This window comes from Kogia breviceps, chromosome 11 (assembly GCF_026419965.1).
Source record: "Kogia breviceps isolate mKogBre1 chromosome 11, mKogBre1 haplotype 1, whole genome shotgun sequence".
Classification (NCBI taxonomy): domain Eukaryota; kingdom Metazoa; phylum Chordata; class Mammalia; order Artiodactyla; family Physeteridae; genus Kogia; species Kogia breviceps.
The window spans coordinates 10224031-10248803 of record NC_081320.1 but is presented as its reverse complement, the minus strand read 5'-3'; the positions used below and the strand labels follow the sequence as shown (position 1 = coordinate 10248803).

Sequence of the window (24773 nt, the reverse complement as noted above, 5' to 3'; positions counted from 1 at the left end):
AGCTAAAACCCACTTAGGTTCTTCCCTGGGCTTTTGATGACTCACTCCCTAGCTCTCTGCAACAGCATTTTAGGGTCTGACACCAAAATTTCACGGGTTTCAGCATCTAGGTTCTTTCCTTACAGCAAGGACGCGGAACAGAAAACTGCAGGAAACCGGGAAGTGTGCCACTGGCAGGGTTCCGTTTTCACCCCACCTGCCTACCTCTTAAGCCAGAGGCAGGCATCTCCCCCAGGACTCTGCCACCTCAAACAAGTCTCGACTCTACAAACGGGATTAATTTTCTTTTCTCCATAAACCAGATATAACGATTCTGGTTTATTTATTTAAGTAAAGGATGGAAGAGGCACGAATCTCCGGACCCAAGGGCCGAGGCACAATTTTTTCCACCTCAGGAACCTCAAGTTAGTTTTTTTCTCCTACGATACCTTCCCTGGGATGATGCTTTAACCGTGTAACCATGTAAGCCAGTTGCAGCTTGGACAGCTAAGGAAACAAAACCCATTCCCTACTCCTGAGCCAACCTAGGGCGCCCTCACCACGCCGCACCCCGAATCCCAAGACCCCGCGAGTTTTCAGTTCAACATGGCTGCGGGAAGTGAAAGGAGAGGCCCGCGCGCGGGATGGAGGCGGGGCTTGGTCTCCCGGCAACGGCCCCGGCGATTGGTCAGCCTATCTGCAGCCGAGGCCAATGGGCAGGCGCCTTGCAAACGCTCGGCGCGGCGACTGCGGCTGCGCGGGAGATTCGAATCGTTGGCTGCTCCTTGCTGGCAGCGCAGGTGGGGCTGCTGCTGGCTCGCGTCCTCTAGCCATGGATAGCCCGGAAAATGTTTTTCAGTAAGTGTGGGTCTGTGGGAGGGGACGGGCGGGGGCGTGATGCCCAGCTGCCGGCAGCCAGGGGGCTGGGGTACCTGGGTAGGGGCCTGGGGGTCTGCAGGTCCCCGGCCCGCCCCGCCCCAGACCTGCCTCCTTTTGCCCTTCCCAACCCCTTTCCTTGGCTCCGGAGTTTGTCCCCCCCACCACCGTCACGCCACCCACCCCCACCCCATACCAGCTGGGCTGTGGGCCACTAGGGAGCCGTGGAAAGGACCGCGCACCGTGTAGCCGGGACTCTCCGCTGAGACCCCGGCCCTGAGGCCGAGCTGCGGCCGGAGTGGCAGTTTGGGGGGATTTGGACGGTTCCTGAGGCCCTCAGCGCTCTTTGATTCTTTGTAAGGCATCTGCTCTGGGCAGATCGCCGCTGTGGAAGTAAAACGTCTAACCCAACAAAAAACTAAAACTTACATGTAGGTTTCATGAGAAACTTTCAAAGCCACTCATTTTAAAATTCTGCGAAAGAGAGAGAATTTAAAATTGCTTCAACCCCTAATCCCACAGTCCGTTTTTAAAAGTCTTTGAATAGGGGCTTCCCTGGTGGCGCAGTGGTTGAGAGTCCGCCTGCCGATGCAGGGGACGCCGGTTCGTGCCCCGGTCCGGGAAGATCCCACATGCCGCGGAGCGGCTGGGCCCGTGAGCCATGGCCGCTGGGCCTGCGCGACCGGAGCCTGTGCTCCGCAACGGGAGAGGCCACGACAGTGAGAGGCCCGCGTACCGCAAAAAAAAAAAAAAAAAAAAGTCTTTGAATAATGTGCACTTTAAGGGGAAAAATATTCCCTTATGTTTATCATCATTTATGTCGACCTGCTAACAATTTTTAAATTCCTACGCCTTTGCTTTTTATTTGTATGACTTAGGTGATTTATCCAGACTGTTTCAAAAGCATTTAAAACACTTAAACCATATGCGACAGGAAGTAAAACTGGTTAGTTTTATCAGCACCGAGGTAATCTTAACTCTCTGGGGATCCGAAGACTCAGGTGGTTAAGTGCTGTCAAAACAAAAGTTTGTTTGCCTTAAGACTTTTTCTTTAGCCCAGCCTGAAAAGGATTTCGATATTAGAGGCTCGTTTTCCCCCATTTTAAAAAGAAATCAGGTATTTCTGACCTTATTTTGACTTTTTAACTTTTAAAAATAAGTACTACATTTACATGGTTAAAAAAAGATTTAGAAAACTGTTCACTGTGCTCTATACTTGACTGCTCTCCCACTCCCTCATATGTAACCATTTTTCTAGTTTACTTTTATATTTATTTTGCAAATATAAATACTTATATTATAATAACATGAACACATCTAAATACATATATGTATGTGTGTGTACAATTCCTGCCTTTATTGCACATAATATATAGCAGGGTGTACACACTGCTTTTTTTGCTTAACACTATCCTTGGAGATTTCACTCTATCAATCCATAGATTCTTTTCTCATTCTTTTTTACAACTACGTGATATTTCATGTACCACAATTGATCTAAAAAGTCCCCCATTGATGGATACTTGGGTTGTGGACAATATTTTGCCATTACAAATAGTGCCGCAGTGAAAAATCTTGTACACGTGACATTTTGCATATATCTGTCCTCTAGATTCCCAGAAGTGGGTTTGCTAGATCAAAAGTAAATCCATCTAGAATTTTGGTAGATCTTATTACCAATTGCTGTGGCAGGGACTGTGTACACTCCCAGCTGCCAGCAAGTTGTGAGAGTGCCTGTTTCCTTTGCTTCTGCTGGACACTTGCCACATTGTTGCAATCTGGTGGGTGAGAAGTTGTATCTCAGTGAGGTGAATTTCTCTCATGAGAGAGGTTGAGTATTTTTTTGTGGAATACCTTTTGTTCATTTCTTAAATTGGGTTGTGTTTGGTCCCCACCCCCAACTTCTAGAAGCTCTGTTTGGTTATCCCAGTTTCTCAGTTTCTCATTTCTCTTTTGACTCTGCTTCGTGGTTTGTTTTATTTGACATACAGAAGCTTTTAATTTATATATAGTTGACTTCCACCATGGTCCACCCTGTCACTGGGGCTCTGCAGTAGCTTCCTAACTGGTTTCCGGCTTCTATTCTCACCCCCCACCCGCTTCTGCACTTGGAGAGACGGTGTGCACATTTTAAAATGCAATTAGATCTTGTCGTCCCCACCCTTCTCCTAGCTCAGCTACTTACTTAGCTGCTTGGATCCCTGGCACCGATCAAATGTCACCCCCTCAGAGAGGCAGGCTTTATTTCCCTGACCACTCTACCTAAAAATAGTAAGCCCTGTCACATTCTTACCCCTTCTCCCATCTTTTGAGGTTTATTTCCTATGTGCTTGATGTCACCTGACAATATTTTACAGTTTTCTTTTTGTTTACTGCACTAGCACCTGGGGGCCCCTGGAGAACTTGGCTTTGCTTGGTTGTTTTTTTTTTTAAGCTGTGGCTGGGTACACGGAGGCCGGGCCAAGCAGAGTTCTCAGGGAGCTATAGCCACTGACTTCTGAGCATTGCCGTTGTTGTGTGTTCTTCCTCAGGGACGTTGTGTTCCACTGAGGCCCAGAAAGCAGACTGTATCTGGAAGCCCTGACTGCTGGGACCCTGGGCTGTCGCGCACCCTTCACAAGCCCGCTTCAAGTCTTCCAGCCAAGCTCCTGAGCAGCAAGGGGAGGGCTCTGAGTCAGTGCCATGCCTGGGTCCCGGCGTTACGAGCAGGCGCAGCAGACTTCTGGGTGCTGCCCCGCATCATGGTGGTAGTGACATCGGGAATCAGTGAGAGGAGGAGGAGACCCTTGGGGATAGACCTGGGGCCCTTCCTTCAGCTGCTTCTTTATCGGGCTACTGCAGGGGTCTTGCGTCTTACTTTCTTCTGAAGAAACACTGACTGCTTCAGAGTTTTCTGACTTCTGAGGGAATGCTGTTTTCGTTTTTATTATAGCATTTGAATGGATATGTAAGATTTCTATTTTAAGGTGTATAAATGATAAATATAAAATATATGTTTTGCTTCTAGGAAGTATTCCTAATAATCCCATGTACATATTTTTCTCTGCTCTAGAATGTTTGAAGCCCATATGCAGAGCTACAAGGGCGATGACCCACTTGGTGAATGGGAAAGGTTAGCATTTCGTTTGTCTGTTTTTTCTGTAAACAAGCTATATGTGCTGCCCTGAAAAATTAATATTATCCGTATTTTTTTCTAGTTACTTGCGATGGGTAGAAGAGAATTTTCCTGAGAATAAAGAATATTTGACAACTTTATTAGAGCATCTAATGAAGGAATTTTTAGATAAGAAGAGATACCACAATGACCCAAGGTTCATCAATTATTGTTTAAAATTTGTAAGTATACTTTCAGATGTATAATCACATCTCTAGTCGTGTTGTCCTTTTGTTTTTTACCCCAGATTTGAAGATCATTTTAGACTGTCTTTTATTCTGATACCTTATGTTTCATAATTTTTTTTTAAGTTGTATGGCCAGAGACACATATTTTACAAACTTTTGGCTTCTGTACTGTGGAATCAGTGATTTAATTTTAAAATCCTTCTTCTCTGCGTATCAAGCCTGAAATGTGACAACACAAGATAGAAACCATTAGATTAAAAGAAGGTTCGTTGGATGAGAAGCATGCTTGGAGAAGGGGAGATAAGCAGGCACTCCCAGTGGGTTCCTGGGAGTAAATTAAACTCATTGTGAATAATTAAGAAAATATTAACTCTCAGAAATGAAATTTAGTACTAAAAGGAGAAGGCCACCTCAGGTTAGGCTGGGTCTCTTCAATCTTGAAATAAAGGCTTGGGGGCGTGATTTCTAGTAATAAAATCATGAATGGAATAGATAAAGTAAACAGGGATTTGTTCACTAAGTTTCAAAATATGAGGATTAGAGGAAGCCTGTGGAGCTTAAGCAAGTATAACTTTGTATACCACGTTACCGAACCTGCCGTCTTGGGAAATAATGTGGGTTATCTGGGGACATTGAATGTCAAGGAAAGGAACGAGCTTAACTTTGAGGCTTGCCATCAGAGGACCACACAGGCCTTCCCCTCCCCGGTACATCCTGAAGCCTCCAGGAGGATGGACGCTGAGGGCGGGCTGGACTCGGCCACACTGAGACTGGCAGTGCCTTCGTTCTCGTGACTGTCTGCTTTGGATTTCTGCAGGCTGAGTGCAACAGTGACCTTCATCAGTTTTTTGAGTTTCTGTACAACCATGGGATTGGGACCCTGTCAGCTCCTCTGTACGTAGCCTGGGCTGGGCATCTGGAAGGCCAAGGGGAGCGGCAGCACGCCAGTGCCATTTTTCGGAGAGGAATTCAGAATGAGGCCGAACCTAGAGAGCTGCTGCAGCAACAGTACAGGTAGTTTGAAAGTAAAACTCCACTCAGTGTCTCCTACCTTGAAATGCAATGTTTGCTCTTAAAAGATTTTTATTATTATCTGTTTGTACAGGGAAATTCTTCTCACTGGTGAAAATGTGGATATATAGAATAGTAGAAAAGTCTGCCCAGAAATATTACTGTTAACATTTTTGTGCACTTCCTTCCAATATCTTTTCTGATGCCTATTGTGTGTGCCTTAGTGTCTGTGTATTTTTATAGTAGACCATACTGTATGTCTGGTCGTATGTACTGAGCTTTATACTGTTCTCAAGAAATTAAGCACTTTTATACTACTTACAAAGTGGATGTGAAGTCTGTCACAGAGCTATGTCATAATTTAATTGTTCTTCAATGTAACATTAAAGTTGTTTCCAACATTTTGATTTTTATAAATAACAACATAATGAATGTTTTAATGAATAACTTTGTTTTTCACAATTTTTAACTTTTTCAGTGATTAAATACCTCATTTAGGGTGTTATTTATATATACCCTAATACAGAAAACTAAAGAAGCAGAAGAAACCCGTCAATTTTAGTTTGCATTTTTTTCTCCGCTTGTAATAGGATTGCAGGCGTGTTTTATGTACATATGCAGCCCTGTGTCAAGGTCTTTTTTCTTCATCATAAAAGTATTTCCTAATGTATTTCCTATTATTATCTAGTTCCTTCTGATAGATCCTCAGAATTGAAACTATGGAGTCAAAGGGTGTATGAAGAGTGTTCAGGCTTGTGGTACATGTAACCAAATTCCCTTCTCAAAAGGTGGTACAGGTTTCTGCTGTCTCTGTCTAGCAGCATAGAGACAGCTTGTCTCAGTGCACCCCTTGCCGGCTCTTAATACACACATTGTTTTCAACTTTGCTCCATTGTGCATGCTCTTTTTAAACTTTATTATGAGAATTTTGAAGTATGTGTTAAAAAAAGAAAAGTTAATATAATGAACCTGCATTTACATTTCACTTGCTTTTAATAATTATTAATATTTGATCACGCTGTGCTGAAGGATTTTTTTAAATTAATTAATTAATTTATTTATGTACTTTTGGCTGCGTTGGGTCTTTGTTGCTGCACGCCGGCTTTCTATTTGTTGCGGTGCACAGGCTTCTCATTGCGGTGGCTTCTCTTGTTGCGGAACACGGGCTCTAGGCACTCAGTCTCTAGAGTGCAGGCTCAGTAGTTGTGGCGCATGGGCTCAGTTGTTCCGCGGCATGTGGGATCTTCCCGGACCAGGGCTCGAACCTGCATCACCTGCTAACCACTGCGCCACCAGGGAAGTCCCTGTGCTGAAGGATTTAAAGCAGATTCAAAACAGCAAAATATTTTACCCTAAACACTTCCATAAACATCTCAAAAAGGTGATTTCTTACAGAACCTTACATCATTTTCACACCTAACAAAATGAATAGTAATTCTTTAATATCTAATTTTCAGCTTTTCTTCATTATGTAAAATGTTTTTGTTTTTTGCGCTTTTTTTAAACTGTTGGTTTATTTGAATTGAATCAAACAACATTGGCATTTGTCTGCATTCGGTTGTACATCTCTCAGTCTCTTCATACTATGCACCCCTCTCATATCACCCAAAAATGTCGGGCTTGGAGGTTACATATTACTTGATATGTTGATTTACATGCAAAGATGCATGAAATGACATGTTTAAGAAGTCCTCACAGCATGAACAGTAATATATCTGCTTTTTAAAATAGTTTTGTATTTTAACATCTTTCTTCAAACCATTATACTTTTCATATGTTCCAGATGTAGAGAATGCCTAAAATAGAGAGTTCAAACACCGCACATTGTAACATGTACATACTTGATACCCTCAGAAGGAGGGTATGTTTGTTACATGAATTTAAGAAATACTAACATAAACGAGGCAAAAGGAGGAATTTTTCGAATGAGTATATTGGGTATGAAGACAATCCCAGAATTTTTTTTTTTTAATTTTGAAGCAACTCTAAAATTCAGCTTTACATTCTCTCTTAACCTCAGTCTTTACTAGCTTATAGTAAGCTGTCTATCATGTTTAGTTTTCACCTTTTTAAAATAATTAATTATTTATTTTTGGGTGCTTTGGGCCTTCATTGCTGTGCACAGGCTTTCTCTAGTTGCGGCGAGCAGGGGCTACTCTTCGTTGTGGTGGCTTCTCTTGTCGTAGAGCACAGGCTCTAGGCGCACAAGCTTCAGTAGTTGTGGCACATGGGCTCAGTAGTTGTGGCACATGGGCTGAGTTGCTCCATGGCACATGGGATCTTCCCGGACCAGGGCTCGAACCCGTGTCCCCTGCATTGGTAGGCAGATTCTTAACCACTGTACCGCCAGGGAAGTCCCTAGTTTTCACTTATAATATATATTGAACTGTAAATTTTAATCTATATTGATGCCTTTATTGCTGTCTTTTAGGTTGTTTCAGACACGCCTCACCGAAACCCATTTGCCAACTCAAGGTAAGTAATGCTTTCTAAAATCTCTAAGACGTTGGTAATTTCGTCTGACTTTCACTACCATTTTTTTGTTTTCCTTAAAAAACCAATCCATCCACTATTTCTTGATTATATTGTCTTAAATAACAGGGGTGGTTCTATGATAATAATAATGCCTGATAAATAGCAGAGCAGGGGCTCTGTCATAGCACTTTAAAAGAAACCCCCCTCCAACACACACACACACACACACACAGAAACTTGGTGATTTCATTGTATTTTTAGGATTTTTAAAAAATAAAAATAAAAGTTGCCCCACATAGAGGACAATACCTACTGTGAAGTGAATCTGTTCTGAATTGAATCAGGTGTGTTTAATGCAGCTTTTAAAGAAATGTAGTTTTTTGTTTTTTAGAAATAATAGATTACATTCTAGCATTAAGCATTGACTATCCTGTTGTTTAAAATAACTAGAGTTTACATGGCTTTCAGGGACTTTCTTGGGCATTTTGAATTGATTAGAAAGCTCTCTCTACCATATTTCTCTTATTTATAAAGTATTTTAGTTGCATTTTCTGAGACACTGTAAATGAGTTTATTTTTTAATGCTACTTATTGAAAGATCAAGGGAATGTATTTGTAATAATTTTATTTAATATGGTTTTACCCTTATTTCTTTTTATTTCATCTTTTTCCCCTCATAGCAAGAACCTCAGAACCTCTGCATAATGCTCAGATTTTAAACCAACTGGTAACATCAAATTCCAATCTAGGAAATAACTCAGCCTGCATTTCTAAGAATCAGGTAATAATAATGATTGTAGTTTGTGTGGGACCTGGGAAGGGTATGGAACGGTCATCCAGCCGCCTTCCACAGCTACTTGGGCATCTCATTTCTTTAACCTTGTCTCCCAAGACTCTAACCTCCATGTCAGCCACCTCTGCCTGTGGCACCTTTCCGGGCCTGTCATCATCCACCACTGCTCACCTCAAATACTAAATTTAAAATAACTCACTGATCATAACTTCCTGCATTGTCTGACCTGGGGACCCCTGCTCCATGACCTCCTGTCTTCGCCTCCGCCCAACAGCCTCTCTCCTTTGTTCTGCGGGGCTCCCTTGCACAGGCCCAGGGTTCCCTACCGTGGGTCACACCCACGTGGAGGCACCTGAGCCCAGCTAAAACACTCCTGGCTTCGAACTGTAACCTCAGCCAGGGCTTTACTACTCCCCGGCAATTATGCTTCCGATTTCCCAGTTCACTTTTTATGTTTTACGTATCACTTATGTTTCCCATTTTGCTCTCTAATGCCAAATTGTAATGATTTTACACTTCTTTTTACTCTCCTCCAACTTGGGACCTCACTACCCCTAACCTCTTCCTCAGGAACTGGCAAAAATACTATTTCATAGAAACAGCAGAAGCCATCAGATGGTGTCTGTCCACATCTGCCGCCAACCAATAAATAACTTCACCTTTCCCTGCCATTGCAGTGGGGCAAGGTGGCTCTAATGCCCTGATGGCTTATTAGCATGTGAAAATGCTCTTTCCTTGCTTCCCGGCATCTTTCCTCTTCATCGTACTGTTGCTCTTTCAAAGTTTGCTAAGGACCTCGTTTAAGCTAAATCCTATGGAAATGCCTCTGCTTGTGGTACACAAGTGCAGGTTTTATTAATGTAGCGCATTCCTGATGTAGAATATGAATTTCCAACTTTGACAGATACTCAGATGATCCCAATTTACATCCAACTCATGTTTGCCAGTTTCATTGCTTCCTGTAGTCCCGACTGTAAGTTTCTAGCAGAGTTGGGTCTCGTTTACAGTCACTTCCCAGGACCTAGCTCAGGACATGACATGTATGAGATGTTCAGTAAACACTTGTCTAGTGAATGAATGCTAGCATTGGAGCCTCCTCAACATAGAATAGTACCAGAAGAAAATTTTAATGATTTTTTTTTTTAATGTAGCTATTTGGAATGTTAAACTCATTACACATAGGTGCTGTGGCTCAGCTCCTGGACTATGTATCAAAGGGAAGTAAGTGCCCTTCCCGACTACCAAGCAGATATTTTAAAATCGCTTTCTTATCGGACTCTAGTTGCAAAAGTTATCATAAAAGTAATAATGTAAACCTAGGCTTCAGATATTAATTGTAACTTGAAAGAATATATACAAATCTACTCGATGATTCAGAGACCCCCTCAAGTGTTTTCATGTTGTTTTGTGAAGTAATTTGGATGATAGATTCTTTCCAGATAAGTGAGTGCTTGTGTTTCTTTTCTGTCTTTCTAGGGTTCAGAACTTTCTGGAGTAACATCTTCAGCTTGTGATAAAGAGTCGAATATGCAAGTACAATCAGTGCATTCATCTATTACTTAGTTTCCTTCAAGAGCTGCCTTCAGTACACTGTTGTAAATAATGTATTTTCCCCATTTTAGGGAACAAAGGGTGATCATGATTTCTAAATCAGGATATTCTGCACACCCACCTGTGGCAGCCAAAGCTGATGTTCAGCAGGTTGTCATGTATTGCAAGGAGAAGCTTATTCGTGGAGAGTCAGAGTTTTCCTTTGAAGAGCTGAGAGCCCAGAAATACAATCAACGGAGAAAGCATGAACAATGGGGTACTTGCAGTCTTACAGTCTGAGCTATCCTAGGTCACTTAACATAATCCTCATCTCTGAGTAATTACATTTTTAGCAGATAATTGACTATACTGAAAGAATCTGCAAGAAAAATGTCTCTAGCTCATCCTGTCAGGAGCCTAAAAATCTTTAATACTAGTGTAGCAGCCACATTTGTCCAAAGACTAAATTGGTGTCTTTTGACAGCAAAACTCAGGGTTGAAACAGCACTAAAGGAGATAGATATCCACACCAGTGTTGCCTTAGCTTTTAGTGAAGTAGATATTTTTAACCTTTCAAATAGTATCTGTATGGATTTGAACTTCTTTATCTAGCAATACTAAACCTCTGGGTCCGTTATTTGGACTGTGAAAGGATTAGGTTAGGAACTGGAGTTGAGATTTTTCGAGATCTGCAACTACTGTAAATAAGACATTCAGGAGTCCTCTGATGAAAATGCCATGTTATTCATGGCTGTGCTGTACAGTGGATCAAGCTTTGTTCCCCAGGGAAAACGGAATGTTAACACCAGTGTTGGCACTTGCCTTTGCTGTAACAATGTGGACCTCAGAGGAAAATGAACCTCTGTCCTACTCAGGGCTTTTACACCATCTAAGTATATGTGCTGTGTCCACTCTGTAGGCCACTTTTTGTTCATTCATTATTTCTCTTTTGGTTGACAACTGAGAGGACAGTCGATTGACGCTCATGGAGGACCCTTTTGTGCCTTGCACAGATGCTAAAGTCTGGATGATTTGTTTTGTATGTGATGTGGTTATGTTAACCAGTTATTGGAAATGGGACCAAGAACAGTGTACTTGAAACACTGACCATTCGGTGCACTTTACTCTTAGTCCTTCTTAGAAAGCACCTAGAGATTTAAATCTTGTAAAAACTGTTCCATGTTCAAATGATTTGCACAGTCGTGATTGTTCTACAAGCGGTGCTTAGTATCATACCGTGCTATTACCAAATATTTTTGTTGCTCATCATGTAAATTTTTATAACTTACATGCCCTGAACTTAAAAGTAACTGTGCTAGGGGAAGGTAAAAATTATAATTGAAAAGTAATACATATTTCAGTTCTCATAACCTAATACACATGGAAAAGACTAGTAAAAACTTTGCCATCTTAAAAATAACCTTTTACTGATTTTGCATAGGTTCCTCTGATGACCTGAATTTAAATTTCACATACAAACCATATTTTCTCTTTCCTAAAGTTAATGAAGACAGGCATTATATGAAACGGAAAGAAGCAAATGCTTTTGAAGAACAACTATTAAAGCAGAAAATGGATGAGCTTCATAAGAAGTTGCACCAAGTGGTGGAGACATCACATGAGAACCTGCCCTCTTCCCAGGAGAGGTCTGAGGTGTGTGTGCTCCTTGCCGATGCTTCCCATGCCTGGTACAGGGACTTCTGTTTCTATTTGTCCTCTGTGTGCTCTATTTTTAGAGTTAATTCTGATGTTAATTTAGTTACTAGCTTTCTGAATTATTTTCCCCCCAGCAATGGGGGAAAAGACAATCCAACACAATTCCAGCGACAATAGAGGTCACACTTAAAGAGCCAAGAATCAGAATAACGCTGGTCTTCTCAACACCAACCCAGAAAGATGTTCAAAATGTAGAATGAGAAAGGAAGTTACAGAACAGAATGTGTAGTGTGTTTGTGTGTGTGCGTGTGTGTGTGTGTGTGTGTGTGTGTGTGTGTGTGTGTGTGTGTGTGTGTGTAGGCACATACTTATATGCTTAAGTATTAGCGTATATATTCCTTTTTCTGATTTGGGGGGGGTGTACAATGACTGTATTATTTAATGAAAATTCAAATATAATGATTTCTTTAGTTTGTGTTGAGAAGCCAGCACGCATCTGCAAGAATGGGTCTCAGGACCTGTTTTTTCTACAGACTTACTGTGGCCACGTTCCTGTTTTCAGCTCCACCTTCATGTCCATCCTGAGATGTGTTCAAATTTCTGAACTTCTCTGGAGATCAGCCTCCTCCAGCTGCTGTTTTAGGTGTTAGGATTCCTTTACTGTCATTTTGGTGAGGTTTCGGGAGGACGTGGATGATAAAGCCCGTGTTGAAGCCACTGTCTTTAACCAGAAGCCTCTGTTTATGAACTTATTTCTTTCTGTATATGAACGGTATAAGGATATATTTGCCAAATGGATCTCCATTTGTCCCTAAATCATTTATTTACCAGCTCAGCCTTTCCCTATTGGTTTAAAATATCTTATCACATAATAAATTTTTAAGGTATAAGATCCATTTCTAAAATAGCTGTCTCTTTGTTTTAGTCAATAGGTTTCTTCTTGATCATTCCATATTGTGTGTTTACTATAGCATTGTTGTATGTTTTGATATCTAGTGGAGAAAGTCTGATTATTATTTTTTAATGTATTTCTTCAGAAATGAATATTATGTTTATTTTTAATCTTTACTAATTTGGTATGTGAGAAAATGGTATAGGTCATTTTTAATTATCTTTTTTGATGACTAGTGAGAATAAACTTTTCATATTTTGTCCATTTGTCTGTGAAATAACTATTCTTGCCCTAGATATTTGGTGCTTTTCTTAACAATTTGTGAGAATACTTTTCTATGGTGAGAAATTAACTCTTTGTCTTCTTTTTTTTAAGATTTATTTATTATTTATTTGGGGCTGTGTTGGGTCTTAGTCGCGGCACGCGGGATCTTTCCTTGTGGTGCTTGGGCTTTTCCCTAGTTGTGGTGTGCTGGTTTTTCTCTTCTCTAGTTGTGGCTCGCAAGCTCCAGGGCGCGTGGGCTCTGTAGTTTGTGGCATGCGGGCTCTAGTTGAGGTGTGCAAGCTCAGTAGCTGTGGCGCACGGGCTTAGTTGCCCTGCAGCATGTGGGATCTTAGTTCCCTGCCCTGGGATCGAACCCACATCCCCTGCATTGCAAGGTAGATTCTTTACCACTGGACCACCAGGGAAATCCCACTCTTGGTCTTTTAACTTGGTAACATAGGAGTGTACATGTACAGTCTGAGTACATGTGAGTAGAAAAGCAAAGATTTCAAGTGAAGGGCCCGTGTCCTTCCCACTGTGAGCCATGCTTTTGTGGCTGTTAGTGCAGTTTATATTCATGTTTCCTACTCATTAAAGAGAAAATGGTTACTAAGGGTATTTTAATAGAAGGAACACCATTCTGAGCATTTGGTAACATTGACTGTTAATCTTTTCCCAAAATTAAGTAAAGAGAAATGTGCCAGTTCTTAAATACTAATGAATGGTCATGGCTGGTATTTTATTTTATTTTTTAAATTTTTTTAAAAATTTATTTTATTAATTATTTTTGGCTGCACTGGGTCTTCAGTGCTGCGCCCATGCTTTCTCTAGTTGCGGCGAGCGGGGGCTACTCTTTGCTGCAGTGCGCGGGCTTCACGGGCTTCTCATTGCAGTGGCTTCTCTTGTTGCAGAGCACAGGCTCCAGGTACACAGGCTTCAGTAGTTGTGGCTTGTGGGCTCTAGGTGCGCAGTCTTCAGTAGTTGTGGCAGACGGGCTTAGTTGCTCCGCGGCATGTGGGATCCTCCCGGACCACGGCTCGAACCCGCGTTCCCTGCACTGGCAGGCAGATTCTTAACCACTGCGCCACCAGGGAAGCCCCGGGGCTGGTATGTTAGTGGTTAGAAGTATGAGCTGCCGGTTGGGTGTGTGGTTAAGAAGCTACAGAAGCATCCACCGTGTAGAGTGGCCTTTGTTGTTGACTGTTCATTTCAGAATAACTGGAGGGGTAAGGAGCTGGCTCGGGAGGAAAGGAATCTACTGAAGAAGACAGGTGCCATTCTTTGAAAAGCTGTAATACCTAATTAGCAGCAGTCTGGACCTCATGGCTTTGTGTTTGTTTGTTTGTTTGTTTGCTTACCGTGAAAGGTCAATCCAGCATGTATGGGGCCACACACAGGCTCCCCGCAGGAAGTGAGAGCTCCGAGTCTTACAGCTGTCCACCAGCAGACCTCAAAGAATGCAGGAGAGGCACCCGGAGAGACATCTGTTGTCCCTCTTATGGCAAATGATGTCACCGCTGCTTCGGTGTCCCCAGCCGTTACCCAGAGTGCAGCTCCCCAGGTCCCTTTGGCAGCCCAGCCAGTGACAGATGCCATGTTTACGGTGGCCAGCAAAGATGCCAGGTAAGCCAAAGGTAGCCCGAGCGATGATAGTGATGTGAATGTTGCCTGACGGCTTCTTTACATCACCTGCAATATCAAGAGCAATGTGTAAATGATGGATGAGTCTTGTTTTTCAAAATAATTTTTAGATGGGCATGTAGTGGAAAAAACAAGTCACCAAAACATTAGCCCCAAATCTTTCAGCCTCACTTCTTGTTTCTTTTAGAGTATTTGTTTTCCTTCATTCGTCCCTCTTGAATTACAATCTTTCGATACACTGAAACTTAACAATCTTTTTGTAACTGAAGAATATACAGCTGTTAAACTGAAATTGCCTTTGCTTACTGGCTTTGACTGAACATATGTAGGGGTTCATTACGATCCAGATAGTTCCTTGACATATATTCTTCTCATATTCCTTCTGTCTTTCCACCGGGAGCAGTTTGGGATTAATATCTGTTACACAATATGCCAAAATATGTCTATACACTGCTGTGGAGGTTTTTTTCTCCAATTTTGAGGGATTTTCCTAGATTGCAGAAATTACAGTTATTGTCGCATCGCTTGTTTGTATCTTCCTCTTCAGTCACTTTGGTGCTCTCTCTTTTTTAAACATAAAAATTTTATTGCTCTATTAGAAAAAATAAAAGCTACAATGTAACTCACACCTTCCCCTTGGGCTAAACCTCTTGGCACAGATTATGGTTCTTAAGTGTTGGTTCTCCTCAACGTCCAGGGTTAACTTTTACCAATGATTTCTCCTGGAAATAAGATTTAAAATGATCATGCTTTTTCAGCCACATTAGGACAATAATTCAGACCTGTGTCCTGTATCAAACCATGTATGTAAAAAGAGGACTGTATGCGCGGTTGTGGCTTCAGTAGTTCTTTGTAGTTAATTTACTCAACAATAAAGTGTTCACAACAGCAGCAATGACAGGCCCCCGGAGACATCATGCGTGTCCGGCTGAACCTTATAAAATTATGAAACTCTTTAACCTAATGAACATTCAGAAACCTTTCAGACTGACCTGACCTTGGCCTAGGCAAGGGACTGAAAGTACCCCCCTCACGCGCTCAGTGGCCCAGATGGCTGACCACGACAGAGAAAGGGCACCTTTCTCTGGTATCTCATATACAACTCACATTTTTATGACAGTTTAATGGGGATTTGTAAGATTAAAAGTGCTTTGCACTTTTTACTTTATACCCTCACAGGGTCCAGTAAGGGAAGCAGTGGTAAATAGATGAGATCCACTATCACGACTGTGCTTAAAATAAACTGTGATGTAAGTGTCCCACGTACCATTCTTTCCCTTCTTGATAACTGCTGAAGTCTAGAGGACAATGCACTGTGGCGACCTGCCCATCACGGGAGAGGTGGCCCCTGCGGCGCAGGCGCCAGCGCCGGAGAGTGATGCTGGGCGGCAGGCCCGGGGCTGGGGGTGAGCCCTTTGGCCTGTCTCACAAATGGGATCGTTCGAACCAGGGAAGCCCTGATCCTGCCCTGCCTCATGTATGAATGATCATCGGGTGTTAAAGTACAGAATCACTGTGTCAAGCAAACGTGAATACCTGGCCTTTATCTGTAAGAATTATTGTCCTCGAAAGGAAATGAAAGAAAACATAAAACATCTTATTCACTTACACTGTAGACCTAGGCAGTGCCATCTGTGTTTTAACAACAGGCTCGTAACTGCTGACATTTTTTACGGTTCTTTCTTGAGAGTTAGTGTGTGTGTCTCAAGAGTTTTCTCTTCCAGGTGTATGAATAAAAGTACCCATGAATTCAAGCCACAGAGTGGAGCAGAGATAAAGGAAGGTAATGTTTAACTATTGATGTAATACATTGCTGTCTAAGCTGTTTGCCCAGACTCGTCCAGATCGCCCAGGGGTCTGTTTGGTGGCTGCAGTTCATGAAGGCTTCAGGCCTTAATGAACCTGGGTGTCAGCGTTCTTAGAAGGCAGGGGTTAGTTAAACCCCAGACTATTTCAAATAAGGGTAGAAATTCACTTGACAGTCACATTTTCTTAGTTGGAATCCTTCGGAAACTTGATTTGTGAAAACTTTCCTATTAAATTTCTCAGCAGATTTTAATCTAAAACCAGTCATCTTTATTTAATATATTGTGAAGACGGAAAGGTGATTAAAAGTTTAATTAGGAGTGTTATACTTCTGTTCGGTACTACTTTGTTAGAGGTATTTGCAAAAAAGTAAGTTTTATAAATAAGACACATGGGGGCTTCCCTGGTGGCGCAGCGGTGGAGAGTCCGCCTGCCGATGCAGGGGACACGGGTTCGTGCCCCGGTCCGGGAGGATCCCACATGCCGCGGAGCGGCTGGGCCCGTGGGCCGTGGCCGCTGAGCCTGCGCGTCTGCATCCTGTGCTCCGTTACGGGAGAGGCCACAGCGGTGAGAGGCCTGTGTCCCGCCAAAAAAAAAAAAAAGACACATGGATTGGGTCTTCATTCCCCCCACTCCTTCATGTACTGTGCCATCCTTTCCAATGACAGTTTAGTGGGAGCAGAGCTACTTGAAAAAGCAGTGACACCTACCTTTACCCAGGACCTAACAGCAGTAGGAGGAGCCAGGCACTGTTCTAGGTAGTGAGAGATGCAGTCACGGGCAGAAAGGACAGAAATTCCCACCCGCGAGGAGGGGGAGAGGAAGTGGGGCCGTTACGGGGGCAGGGGTTGAAATTTCAGGGGCAACTGGGAAGGACCCTCAGAAAGAAGGTGATACCTGGGTAGAGACGTGACGGGGGAAGCTGCCCTTGCAGCCTTTGGAGGCCTGGTTCAGGTGGAGGGAACAGCAAGGGCGGAGCCCTCGGGCAGGAATATCCCTGAACTGTTTGGAGCACAGCAGAGCGGCCGTGGCTGCAGGGAGCAGGGGAGGAGGAGGAAGGTGAGGTGGGAGCCGCCGAGAGGCTCAGGCTGTGCAGAGCCCTGTACGCCACGGTTTGGACCCGGCTGAGGGAGATGGAAAGCCAATCCTAAGATATACAACGTCACTATTAACTATTTCTTGGGTATAGTGGAGCAAAGAGGGCTATTTATGACCAGTCTGCTAATTTGATATGATCTTAGATCAAGCCACGTAATCTCTTTGAGCTTTTATTTCCTTTTCTGTAAACGGATACTTCTTGCCTTACCTACCTCGTGGGACTATTATAAAGAGAAAAATGAAAGATATGAAAGCATTATAGTAATGGAAGTCCTTAGGATTATCAAGAATAATAAAAATGTATAAGTATACTAAGTTTCTTAAATTGTGCCTTCTAAACTATTCTGATTTCTCTACTGATGCTGCATTTTGTCCCCATTTCTGTAATAGGGTGTGAAACACAGAAGGTTGCTAGCACAAGTTCTTTTCACACAACTCCTAACACATCACTGGGACTGGTTCAGGCAACGCCATCCAAAGTGCAGCCGTCACCCACCGTGCACACAAAAGAAGCATTAGGTATGTAAGGCCTCTTGTTTGAATGTGTAGCATCTGACAACAAATTAATGAAAGCTCTTTTGCAGCCATGTTTACCATTATTCTTTCTATTCTTCTAAGGTTTCATCATGAATATGTTTCAGGCTCCTACACTTCCTGATGTTTCTGATGACAAAGATGAATGGCCATCTCTAGGTCAAAATGAAGATGCATTTGAAGCCCAGTTTCAAAGTAATAACAGATTGTTTAATAGCTACTAAGTGGATAGCGTTGTGTGTGGTTGCCCACAGAAATAGCAAGGATTATACAAGAAGTGGTCCTACCCTTGGTTAGCTTGTCACATAAGGGCATGGAGTTTGTGAAATAAAAAAATACAATGTTGTTTGGCAAGGTACTCAATGTGTGCCGTAGACTTGGTTTGTTTCTTACAAAATAGTAAATAGTAAGTGCTAAAGAAGGACAAAATCCGCATGGGTAGGAGTGGCCAGGAAGGACTGAGTAGTTGAGGGATACTTGAGCCATGCCCAGCAGAGGAATGTTCGGGCTGGAATGTTGGGAGCCAGGACGAGCCCCCCTTTGTCTAGAGCCAGAGGATTTGTGCTGGACGCCAGAGAGAGATCACGATGAAGATAAATGTAGAGCTAAGAGCTTCGTTCCTCCTTGTAGGAAAGCAAAGACATGGAGAGCTTTATTCAGTGTCAGTGACCATAGCAGTGTGTTAGGAGAACGGCGAACGCTGCTTTATGTGTGGCAGGAACTCGAGACCGGAGGCTCGCATGCTAACCCTTGTGACCATAGTCCCTTCACGTCACTGCAGAGTGACTTACCTCATTGCCTAGTATTGCTAAAACTGACATCAGTTGTTTTCTGTAAGCTCTTATTCCATTTTCTTATTTGTAGTTGAAGTTACACCTAAAGGATAGTGTTTTTGTCCTACTGTAATAATTAACTGCAATTTTTTACCCTTGCAGAAAATGCAACGTCTTCTGGGGCTTGGGGAGTCAATAAGATTATCTCTTCTCTGTCCTCTGCTTTTCCTGTGTTCGAAGATGGAAACAAAGAAAATTATGGGTAAAGAAATACCTGGTTAAGATAACACTGGGGGAGATGCATGTTGCCATAGTGACAGGGACAGTGCGGAGATCCCTCCAGGAGTCCAGGTGGTGAGCTGGTGAGAGAACAGGACCTGCCGATCAAATGGCCTGGGCCCCCTCCCTGCCACAGATGAGCCTTTTGACCACATGACTGGGAGATTGTTGCTGAAGTTCTTTTCCAGATCTGCAGAGTTCTGGGGGGTTAAAAGAAAGTAGTCCTTCCATAACAAAAGTATTTGTAACAAAAGGAAACCATATGGTCATAAATCATCAGAGAACCAAGGGATCCTATAGATTTGAAATTGTATTAGCTGTAAATGAATTCACCAGTACAGGTATCCATACATGCTCTGTATATATTTGCAGGATTGATAAAGTAGAAAAGGAAGTGGCTTATATTGGGTCACACTGCAGAGAACATTTGTTTTAAGGCTGAGCCCCATCGGGGTAGAGTAGGGTAGCACCAGGAAGTTACACCATTAATAATTTAAACCGTGAAAGAGAGGTGTGAACTAAGGTGTCATGGTGTAGAAGAGATTCATGTTCTGTAGCTAGACCAAGCACTGGGAATAAGAAATAAAACGTATGGCATCCATGCCATTCTGTTGACCACGGCCCTAACTATTTTTTTGTCCTTAAAACTTAAAACTCAGTGCAATAGAGAGTTCTGTATTTTCCACCCTCGCTTAAATAACTGTAGATCTACTTTTATATACATAGTCAAGTTAATTCAACCTGCACTCAGTTTTGTTGTAAAAGTAAGAAATATGTGTATAAATACTAACTAAATAGGATAAGGGGAGAATGTTTTTAACACTCTAACTTAAGTGGTAGAATTTATTTCCTTAGCATATTTTGCTGTTTGTAATTTTGCAAATCTTTCCTTAGATTACCACAGCCTAAAAATAAGCCCACAGGAGCCAGGACCTTTGGAGAACGCTCGATGTGGAGGTTCCCTTCAAAGCCAAATGTAAGTAAATCTCAGCTTCATCCATGAAATGGGTCCCACAACCCTTTTCTTGTCATTTTACCAAATGCTTATGCCAGTCAAATGAGATGGTGTATTTAAAAAACTGTGCTGAAAAAATAAAATATTATTTGAAAATTAAGTTTTATAGAACATTATTCTATAATTATTTGCAAATCTATTATGCACCACACATTAAGATAGATATAGAAACTGAAGAATGAGTATGATATGATCCTTGCCCTCTAAGAGCCTTCCCTTTATTTGGCTGCACTGGGGCTCTTACTTGCAGTATGCAGGATCTAATTCCCTGACTAGGGATTCAAACACCTGGCTGCCTGCATTGGGAGCACAGAGTCTTAACCACTGGACCACCAGGGAAATCCTAAGAGCCTTCCCTTTAGACAGGAGGAACCACTGGGGGCATATATATTTTTCCTAGACCTAAGAAGTTTGTTACAGGCTATATGGGAACTCTGTATTATCTTTGTAATTTCTCTGTAAATCTAGACTTTTCAAATTTAAAAAAAAAAAAGAAAAAAAGTAGGGACTTGCCTGGTGGTCCAGTGGTCCAGAATCCACCTTACAATGCGGGGGACACAGGTTCGATCCCTGGTCAGGGAACTAAAATCCCACATGCCGCGCGGCAACTAAGCCCACATGCCACAACTGCTGAGCTCGCACGCCGCAACTAGACAGCCTGCATGCCGCAAACTACAGAGTGCACGCGCCCTGGAGCCTGCGCGCCACAACTAGAGAAGAGAAAACCTTCATACCACAACTAGAGAGAAGCCTACGTGCCGCAGTGAAGATCCCGTGTGCCGCAACTAAGACCTGATGCAACCAAAAATAAATAATAAAATAAATGAATGATAAATCTTTATAAAAAAAAGTAAAAATTGGTTTAAAAAAAAAAACATGACTCTTGCATGTGATATAACTCCACTGGAGTGTGTTAAAGATGAAGTGTCCCAGTTCTGGGGAAAAGAACAGACCCACGGTGTCCTTGGCTCTGCGTTAGCCAGGGGTTACATCCATTTCTTCGAAAAAATTAAAATTCCTCATTTTTTTGAATCTTAAAATGTATTAATGTGTTAAATTTCATCTATGAAACAAGGAGATTGCTGCTTTTTTACCGTTCATCTTTCGTTGTAGGAAGTACGTCACACTGACGAGTTTTTGGATGATTCAACCGTGTGGGGTGTCCGCTACGACAAAACCCTGGCTCCCAGTCCCAAGAGCCCGGGAGACTTTACGTCTGCTGCACAGCTGGCATCTACGCCCTTCCACAGACTTCCGGTGGATTCAGTGCACCTTCTAGAAGATAAAGGTGTGCCTTACACTATCTTAGTGTCTTCTGCCAACTTCAGTTCTTTTATAGATTTCTTCTGGAAGATTTGAAAATCATAAAGAGGAAACTTAAAATCCATTCACTGTATTATTACATATATGGTTTTTGGTTTTGGCATAATGTCTTTCTAAAGTCTATGTGCATTTTAAAAGTTTAATAACTTAGATTATAGGTAGAACGGGAGAAAAATCTATAGAAGCATTTAAAGGCAAAGATACAAAGTCCAACCCATTTGTATGGGATTATAGCTTTATTTCATGTTTTACAACAAACAAAATAGCCACTACAGATAGACTTGAATGTTAAAAATATGAAGTTTATTTTCTAATTTGATAAGAGTAACAAACAGCAAATTTTAATCCTTGATATGTATCTACACATTTTATTACTTTAGAGATGTAGCCAAGTACTATACTCAGAAAATCATATTTTTAAATTTTTTAGTGATCTGATAAAGCTCACAGATGGTCCTTATTTTCCCCAAACAACATTCTCATATCAAAGATCTTTATACATATGAACTGAAGCTTAATGAGTGACACAGTTATTGAATACAGATAATTATTACCTATTAAATACCATCCTGCAAAATAAATACAGGCATACCTTGTTTTATTGCACTTTATTGCACTTCACAGATACTGGATTTTTTTTTTTACAAATTGAAGGTGTGTGGCAGCCCTGTGTCAAGCAGCCTACTGGCGCCATTTTTCCGGCCACATTTACGCACTTTGTGTCTGAGTCACATTTTGGTAATTCTCGCGATATTTCAAACTTTTCCTTATTGTTATATTTGTTATGGTGATCTGTTGTCAGTGGACTTTGATGTTACTACTGTAACTGTTTTGGGGTGCCACGAACCTCACCCACAGAAGATGGTGAACTTGATCAATGGTTGTGTGTGTGTTCCTTGACTGCTCCACCCGCTGGTCGTTCCCTGTCTTCCTCACTCTCCTCGGGCCTCTCTCTTCCCTGAGACACAACAATAGTGAAATTTAGGCCAGTTAATAACCCTACAGTGGCCTCCAAGTGTTCAAGTGAAAGGAAGAGGTGCACGTCTCTCACTTCAAATCCAAAGCTAGAAATGATTAAGCTTAGTGAGGATGGTGTGTCGAAAATCCAGTTATCCCTAAAGGTAGGCCTCTTTCACCATGTGGATGCAAAGGAAAAGTTCTTGAAGGAAATTAAACGTGCTACTTCAGTGAACATATAAATGCTAAGAAAGCAAAACAGCCTTATTGCTGATATGGAGAAAGTTTGAGTGACCTGAATAGAAGATCAAACCAGCCACAACATCCCCTGAAGCCAGAGCCTAATCAGAGCAAGGCCCTAACTCTCTTCAATTCTATGAAGGCTGAGAGGTGAGGAAGCTGCAGAAGAAAAGTGTGAAGGTAGCACAGGTTGGTTTGTGAGGTTTAAGGAAAGAAGGCATCTCCTTATCAAAAGTGCAAGGTGAAGCAGCAAGTGCTGATGCAGAAACTGCAGCAAGTTATCCAGAAGATCTAGCTCAGATCATTAATGAAGGTGGTTATACTAAACAGCAGGTTTTCAATGCAGATGAAACAGCCTTATATTGGAAGAAGATGTCATCTAGGACTTCCATAGCCAGAGAGAAGTCAAGGTCTGACTTTAAAGCTTCAAAGGACAGGCTGACTCTTATTAGGGCTAATGCAGCTGATGGTTTTAAGTTGAAGCCAATGCTTGTTTACCATTCCCAAAATCCTAGGGCCTTCAAGAATTATGCTTAATCTATTCTGGCTATTCTCTATAAATGGAACAGCAAAACCAGATGACAGCAAATCTGTTTACAACATGGTTTACTGAATATTTTAAGTCCACTGTTAAGACATACTGCTTAGAAGATTCCTTCCAAAATAGTACTGCTCATTGACAATGGACCTGGTCATCCAAGAGCTCCGATGGTGATGTACAATGTTGCTAACACAACATCCATTCTGCAGCCCGTGGATCAAGGAGTAATTTAGACTTTCAAGTCTTATTATTTAAGAAATACATTTCAGGAACTTTCCTGGTGGTCCAGTGGTAAAGAATCCGCCTTCCAATGCAGGGGACGCGGGTTCGATCCCTGGTCAGGGAACTCAGATCCCACGTGCTGTGGGGCAACCAAGCCCGCGCGCCTCAACTAGAGAGATGTGCATACGCCACGACAAAGATCCTGCCTGCCACAACGAAGACCTGATGCAGCCTAAATAAATAACATTTTTTTTAAAAAGAAATACATTTCATAAGGCTATAGCTGCCATAGGCAGTAATTCCTCTGATGAATCTGGGCAGTCGATTGAAAACCTTCTGGAAAGGATTCAGCATTCTAGATGCCATTAAAAACATTTCTGATTCATAGGAAGAGGTCGAAATCTCAACATTATCAGGAATTTGGAAGAAGTTGATCCCAACACTCATGGATGACTTTGAGGGGCTCAAGACTTCAGTGGAGGAAGTAACTGCAGATGTGATGGAAGTAGCAAGAGAACTAGAATTAGAAATGGAGCCAGAAGGTGTGACTGAATTGCTGCGATTTCCTGATTAAAAAGTTAATGGACGAGGAGCTGCTTCTCATGGATGAGCAAAGAAAGTGTTTTCCTGAGATGGAATCTACTCCTGGTGCAGATGCTGTGAAGATTATTTTTTTGTTTTGTTTTAGTTTTTATTGGAGTATAGTTGCTTTATGTGAAGATTGTCGAAATGACAACAAAGGATGTAAAATACTACATACACTGAGTTGATAAAGCAGCAGCAGAGTTTGAGAGGATTGACTCCAATTTTGAAAGAAGTTCTCCCGTGGGTAAAATGCTGTCAAACAGCATTGCATGCTACAGGGAAATCGTTCATGAAAGGAAGAGTCAATCGTGGCAAACTTCACTGTTGTCTTATTTTAAGAAACTGCCGCGCGGCAACCCCAGCCTTCAGCAGCCACCAGCCTGATCAGTCAGCAGCCACCAGCATCGAGGCGGGACCCTCCACCAGTCGTAAAAGATTACGACTCCCTAAAGGCTCAGATGATGGTTCGCATTTTTTAGCAATTAACTGTTTTTTAATTGAGGTGTGCACACTTTTCTTAGACATAATGGTATTGCACTTCAGTACAGTGTAAACATAACTTCTGTATGCACTGGGAAACCACAAAATTTGCGTGACTCGCTTTATTGTGATATTGGCTTTATTGCAGTGGTCTGGATACAAACCCGCAATATCTCTGAAATGTGCCTGTGCTATGAGATCTGGGACCACTTTACCTTTTTCTGCTAATTTACTAGCCAAACACTATCACTGCTGGCATTTTTTTTTTTTTTTAATAGCCGTTGTTCACTGAAGGACTAGTGAAAGAACTGCCAAAGAATTTCATTCCCCTGGATGAAAGCTTATTGTAATGTGAAGTCTGAGCCTATAAGGCCTAAAAGTTTTTAACTTAAGGAGTAAACATTTTTTCTTACTGTACTAACCAAATATATTTCTTTCTTGAATTTTAAAGGAGGATTTAG

The 24773-nt window shown here is 42.0% G+C and overlaps 1 protein-coding gene across 2 annotated transcripts in view; it reads left to right on the top strand.

Moving 5' to 3' along the window:
- Positions 1–758: 758 nt before the first annotated feature.
- The window catches only part of BUB1 (BUB1 mitotic checkpoint serine/threonine kinase), a 41528-nt gene continuing 17513 nt past the window's right edge, over positions 759–24773 (top strand). Inside the window, exons 1-16 of one of the 2 annotated variants that reach the window (XM_059079049.2) lie at positions 759–837; positions 3908–3967; positions 4053–4191; positions 5015–5211; positions 7640–7683; positions 8364–8464; positions 9953–10005; positions 10099–10283; positions 11508–11659; positions 14185–14441; positions 16184–16242; positions 17754–17882; positions 17982–18092; positions 18833–18932; positions 19844–19925; positions 21078–21252. In XM_059079049.2, the coding sequence (XP_058935032.1) occupies positions 812–837; positions 3908–3967; positions 4053–4191; positions 5015–5211; positions 7640–7683; positions 8364–8464; positions 9953–10005; positions 10099–10283; positions 11508–11659; positions 14185–14441; positions 16184–16242; positions 17754–17882; positions 17982–18092; positions 18833–18932; positions 19844–19925; positions 21078–21252 (1870 nt within the window). In that variant the 5' untranslated portion in view covers positions 759–811. Of the gene's footprint in view, positions 838–3441; positions 3803–3907; positions 3968–4052; positions 4192–5014; positions 5212–7639; positions 7684–8363; positions 8465–9952; positions 10006–10098; positions 10284–11507; positions 11660–14184; positions 14442–16183; positions 16243–17753; positions 17883–17981; positions 18093–18832; positions 18933–19843; positions 19926–21077; positions 21253–24773 lie in introns of those variants that run through there. The other variant, XM_067006889.1, reaches the window with a different exon arrangement.